At 42.9% G+C, this 6572-nt stretch overlaps 1 protein-coding gene across 1 annotated transcript in view; it reads right to left on the reverse strand.

Moving 5' to 3' along the window:
- Positions 1 to 5673, reverse strand: part of LOC126469813 (mucolipin-3-like) — a 170607-nt gene extending 164934 nt beyond the window's left edge. The window contains exon 1 of the mRNA XM_050097092.1: positions 5474 to 5673. Coding sequence (XP_049953049.1) covers positions 5474 to 5501 — 28 coding nt within the window. The 5' untranslated portion in view covers positions 5502 to 5673. The remainder of the gene's footprint in view (positions 1 to 5473) is intronic.
- Positions 5674 to 6572: the final 899 nt, after the last annotated feature.

Raw genomic sequence — 6572 nt, forward strand, 5'->3', positions numbered from 1 at the left:
CCTGTGTCGTTGTTCGAAATTGTGGTGTCACCGCCAGACACCACACTTGCTAGGTGGTAGCCTTTAAATCGGCCGCGGTCCGTTAGTATACGTCGGACCCGCGTGTCGCCACTGTCAGTGATTGCAGACCGAGCGCCACCACACAGCAGGTCTAGAGAGACTTACTAGCACTCGCCCCAGTTGTACAGCCGACTTAACCAGAAGGGGATCACTGACAAATACGCTCTCATTAGCCGAGACGATAGTTAGCATAGCCTTCAGCTACGTCAATTGCTACGACCTAGCAAGGCGCCATTTATCTTTTGCTGGTTATCTTATAAAGCCTGCGCCGTCAGACCAATGTTCTACAATTGTGGATTAAAGTTAAGTATTACATCAACTACGTACTTTATTTGCTACTATTAATTCCCTTAACTGTTCCAGACCTCACGCCAGTCTGCGAGTAATTAAACGCGTGCATTTCGGCTTCCTCCCATTGTGACTTGGCTGTCTTGCCAAGTCACAACAGAAATATTGCTTTTTCCACTGTAACACGCTTTGAACACTGCCATATATTTTGTTATTTCCCGCCATAACTTCGAGCTCTGTGTCAGGTTCTAAACTGACATTAACATGTTAAGATCCATTGCTTCTGGCAAAAAACTAGAAGTCACGCAGTATAAATCATGTTGCTACTGCTGCTACCATAACACACCACACACACTGGATGATTTTAAACAAAAGACAGTTACAACATAAGGAAACTGGAAGAGTTTGGCGGCGTTGTGGAGAGTCTCCAAACTGCTGTCCGAAGGTGATTAACGACCTCTACATTTAAACTCATCTGCCACAGTGACGGAATAGCTGATGGCTCTGCATTCCATTTCGGCTGATTCCTCATATTGCAAATATATACCCGATCACTGTTTTGATGCTAGTCATCCCCAGAAGGTGTTGCCCCTCCACCAAAACTCTTTCTCCAGCTCAAACAAGCGATGTCAGTCAGTCATTATGTGCTAACCAACAGCGTACCAGTGGACAGATGGGGTGGAAAAGACACCGTCGATGTAGTGTAATAATAAGCATCACAGTTGATAGTGCGAACAATTATAGCAATTTTACAGTAATTTCAACACCGACCAACGATGCGACAGCATGTTACATAATTTCCATATAATCGCTAAACCGTCACTTCTCTATTTTGCGAGTGTCAATGCGAATAGGAAACTACTGCGAAAGCAAAGAGAGCTTCACTGCAGGTTTAAACGCAGCCAAAACCTCTCAGACAAACAGAAGCTAAAAGATGTCAAAGTTAGTGTAAGGAGGGCTATGCGTGAAGCGTTCAGTGAATTCGAAAGTAAAATTCTATGTACCGACTTGACAGAAAATCCTAGGAAGTTCTGGTCTTACGTTAAATCAGTAAGTGGCTCGAAACAGCATATCCAGACACTCTGGGATGATGATGGCATTGAAACAGAGGATGACACGCGTAAAGCTGAAATACTAAACACTTTTTTCCAAAGCTGTTTCACAGAGGAAGACTGCACTGTAGCTCCTTCTCTAAATCCTCACACAAATGAAAAAATGGCTGACATCGAAATAAGTGTCCAAAGAATAGAAAAGCAACTGGAATCACTCAACAGAGGAAAGTCCACTGGACCTGACGGGATACCAATTCGATTCTACACAGAGTACGTGAAAGAACTCGCCCCCCTTCTAACAGCCGTGTACCGCAAGCCTCTAGAGGAACGGAAGGTTCCAAATGATTGGAAAAGAGCACAGGTAGTCCCAGTCTTCAAGAAGGGTCGTCGAGCAGATGCGCAAAACTATAGACCTACATCTCTGACGTCGATCTGCTGTAGAATTTTAGAACATGTTTTTTGCTCGAGTATCATGTTTTTGGAAACCCAGAATCTACTATGTAGGAATCAACATGGATTCCGGAAACAGCAATCGTGTGAGACCCAACTCGCTTTATTTGTTCATGAGACCCAGAAAATATTAGATACAGGCTCCTAGGTAGATGCCATTTTCCTTGACTTCCGGAAGGCGTTCAATACAGTTCCGCACCGTCGCCTGATAAACAAAGTAAGAGCCTACGGAATATCAGACCAGCTGTGTGGCTGGATTGAAGAGTTTTTAGCAAACAGAATACAGCATGTTGTTCTCCATGGAGAGACGTCTACAGACGTTAAAGTAACCTCTGGCGTGTCACAGGGGAATGTTATGGGACCATTGCTTTTTACGATGTATATAAATGACCTAGTAGATAGTGCCGGAAGTTCCATGCGGCCTTTCCCGGATGATGCTGCAGTATACAGAGAAGTCGCAGCATTAGAAAATTGTAGCGAAATTCAGGAAGATCTGCAGCGGATAGGCACTTGGTGCAGGGAGTGGCAACTGACACTTAACATAGACAAATGTAATGTATTGCGAATACATAGAAAGAAGGATCCTTTATTGTATGATTATATGAAAGCGGAACAAACACTGGTAGCTGTTACTTCTGTAAAATATCTGGGAGTATGCGTACGGAACGATTTGAAGTGGAATGATCATATAAAATGAATTGTTGGTAAGGCGGGTGCCAGGTTGAGATTCATTGGGAGAGTCCTTAGAAAATGTAGTCCATCAACAAAGGAGGTGGCTTACGAAACACTCTGCAAGAGAGGCGCTCTGCATCGCGGTGTAGCTTGCTGTCCAGGTTTCGAGAGGGTGCGTTTCTGGATGAGGTATCGAATATATTGCTTTCCCCTACTTATACCTCCCTAGGAGATCACGAATGTAAAATTAGAGAGATTCGAGCGAGCTCGGAAGCTTTCCGGCAGTCGTTCTTCCCGCGAACCATACGCGACTGGAACAGGAAACGGAGGTAACGACAGTGGCACGTAAAGTGCCCTCCGCCACACACCGTTGGGTGGCTTGCGGAGTATAAATGTAGATGTAGATGTGGATAGATGACTATGCAGTACATCCATTCATTGTTAATTCTTGAACACATACATCATCAAAGTGTACCAGACAGCACCTCGAGCATAGTGCATAATTTATGATCTATCTCGATGCGGATGGGAGTCACAGAGCAATCTCACAGTTTTAGGATAAAATTGGAGACCCCCTAGCACTGTCTTTGACCAATCCACCCCGCAGTACCACTATCGACTTAATCTGCAGCTGTCAAGAATTTTCCAAGAGGATAATGCATCATCATGCAAAAAGTCGTAAAAGGGGGTGGGGGTCTGCCAAGTGACCCATAGAAGCACATAACTCAATTTCCCGCCAAAATTCTAACTTCCTGGCAGGGAGGCATGGCGGGGGGCGTGGCACTATCCTGCCAAAAGCCGACATCTTGGATAACGGTACTCGCGTCATCAGCAGACGTCACGGCCGCCATATTGGATGACATCATACGCTGTTGCCAAGTCTACAGGCCGCCATCTTGGATGATGTCATCGCTGCCTTATGGGCTGCATCTGGCAACAAAGCACTCTGCACCGACAGCCCAACTACCCTACTGCTCGTAGTAACAGGGCGAGTGCAACAGAATGTCACAGACTTTCTGCATCCTCATGCCTTACCTCTCAAACGATAGCATCGAAGTATTTTTCAACAAAAAATGTTCGTCCATACATGACACGTGTCTCTGTGACATGTTGAGGTCATCTCGTGGTCAGCAAGATCCCACATCTGTCCCCGACAGAAGATGCGTCGGAAAAGCTCACACCTCAGCTCCATCCCAGTGCCAGTATCCAGGATATCAAGGACTAGTTACAACAGTTGTGGGCCAGTTTGGCTCAGAGGAGGATACAATAGCTTTATTACATCCTTCCTAACTGAATCAGTGCGTATGTCCAAGATAGAGGGGTGCAATGTCACACTGATTCATACGCTCATATTGCCAAATTATTTGTAAATTTTACTCTGTATTGTGCTCACTGATACAACATCACATATTCACACAGTCCATAAAGTTTCATTTCGTTTCCACCTCTCCTTCTGGGTGCTTAACTTTTCTTTTGTCAAGCATTGTATTTATACTGGATAGTTATAATTAAAGTGCAGCTATTGACAGAGCTCCAGTGTGTGCTGTTATTATCTATGGCAATGAAAATTGGTAGATATTCTACTATGTTAATGTGTACCCGATTTATGCTGGGGAAGAATTAGTTCCAATTTTGGCCACCAGGTACAGATCTGTTGCTATACACCGCTTGAATGATGGTATGACATCCACATTGTCATTGGACAAGCCATAACGTTTAATACTAATTTCAACAGTATGCCTTTCTCACTTGTTTGAGCTTTCCTGCTTGTATCCTGTTCCTAATTCAATACATATGGAAACATGTCTGTAATTCTTTCTTGAATTCATAGCACCGGATGTGCACCTAGTGGTCAAAATGGGAACTAATTTTTTCCGGCATAAATCGGTTCCACATTAATTCATTAGCATGTCCACCATGTTTCGAAGCCATATGGTAATTACAGCCCGTACTGGACCTCTATGAGTAGCTGCACTTCAGTTACAACCACCCAGTTTGTCTACCTCCATAGCTAAGTGGGCAGTGCCGGTGGCTGCCATTCAGAAGATGTGCGTTCGATTCCTGGTAGCACCAAGGGATTTCCCTTGGTGGGAGGACTGGTACAAGAGGGAGAGGGATGTGCTGACCATATGTTCCTCCACGCCACATTCGCATCACGCTGCGAGGCAGAGGATGACACAGCAGCTCATAGACATTGTCTTGGGCCTTCATGATCTAGCGAGGAGCTCTTAAGTGTGTTTATTCACAAAACTGACCGGCAGCCTTTTCAAGAACTGCGATATTAATTCACATACAACCCAGTACATAACACTTTCATAGGGATAGTGAAGATAAGATTAGACTAATTATAGCATGCACAGAGGCATTTAAAGTAACTTCCCTCTTAATGCTTGGAAAATACTAACAATCTGCATAAAGTTTACACGGCTCTAACTGAAAAACGTGGGCTCCCACTAGAATGAAAATTGTTGGAGTGTTTCTTGCTGAACATTTTGATATACAATTAATCACTTAGTTCTCACGTTGTCGTTATTATAGTTTTTTGTGAAGAGCAGTAATTTACATTTTTATATGTCTATCGATACTTGCAGTCTATGCACTGACTAATTATCTCACTTAGATGCTTGAGTCTTTAATTACTCATTAACAACATGTACACCAAAAAAAGTAGATTACAATGCCGTCATTTCAAGAACAACGCATTTATTCTAGAAATATTTAATCTGATAATCAAAATTAAGATTTATTTTTTATAATTAATCACTATGTATTTCCCTTTCTGTTGAGAGTACATTAGTATCTGTGGTCTAATTTCCTCCAAATAGTACGCTGAAAAACTCCAAAAATTCCAGACCTCTAGCTCTTATACATTTTTCCGCATGAAATAAACATGTCATAAAATGTAATTTTAGATAAATTCAGTTGAAAGTTATATTTGATTTATGGCTCACCTCTGTTGTTCCTAATCACCAGTTGCATAATCGTCTTGGTTTACATGTTTCTCATCTTCTCTCTTCCATTTCTTGTTTCTCTTTGTCATTCTGGCGTCCGTAGTTGCCTCAAAAACCTAGTTTTCCTCATCTGCTACTCTCTTGAAATCAATTGCCAACAGTGATTGTCTAATATTAAACCCAGAATATATCCCTAGTAACTCTGGAACTTCACACCTGTTACTTGTCCCATATTAAAACAAGTTACACATATAATAATTTTCGATAATGACAATTAAGCAACAAGATATACAAGGGAAACCCAAGAGCATTGCAAAGCGTATCTTTTAGCAGGACTATCAGCTTGAAAAACAATTGTATAGTATATATATGTTTCTCGAACAGGTGTCTAATAACAATACTGACGTGTGAAAGCCGCAGAAACAATGGGGTTGGATGCACACCAACAGACATTTAAGTCGATTTTTAAATAACTTCCTGATGTCAAGTTCAGTTATTTAAACCACCATTTCGTCCAAAAAACTCTAAACGTCAATTTAAAATGGAAAACAAAAAATTAATTTTTTTGAAGCGGATTCACAGGCAAGTTACCTTAAAACAGTCAGTGTTCCCACACTTGACAGTAATAAATTGTACTGTAGTAGCCTTGTTGTCGCTGAATCCTACCCCAACACGAAATGAATCGAGAAGTTCGAGCATTTCTGCTGCCAACAGATCTGATACATTCCAATCGCGACTGGAACACACAGTGGTCGGCAAAACCGCAGCTCGCGATTCACGTGCGGCTCTTTGGCCCGTTGAGTATGGCTCTTCTACAAAGTATCAGGTGCGGGCGCTAACATACATTTCCGGAAAGATAAAATATCAGCTCATACCGCCAAGTCGTGTCTTTGCACTGTGTTCTACAGTGTGTTACTGCCGAGCGCGTGTCCCCGCAGGAAAGACTAGAACTGTAGTTAAAGTCTGCACCCCTGCGGCTGGCAGTTCCACCTGCCTCTGTGCGAAGTGCTGTGCCTTCCCTCCACGGTGCCTTCGCCACCTGCACTTTTCCCTCCACTCATCGCAGCTCTGCGTATTTAGGGGCCAATCTGTTTCAATT

The sequence above is a fragment of the Schistocerca serialis genome, chromosome 3, assembly GCF_023864345.2.
Source record: "Schistocerca serialis cubense isolate TAMUIC-IGC-003099 chromosome 3, iqSchSeri2.2, whole genome shotgun sequence".
Lineage (NCBI taxonomy): Eukaryota > Metazoa > Arthropoda > Insecta > Orthoptera > Acrididae > Schistocerca > Schistocerca serialis.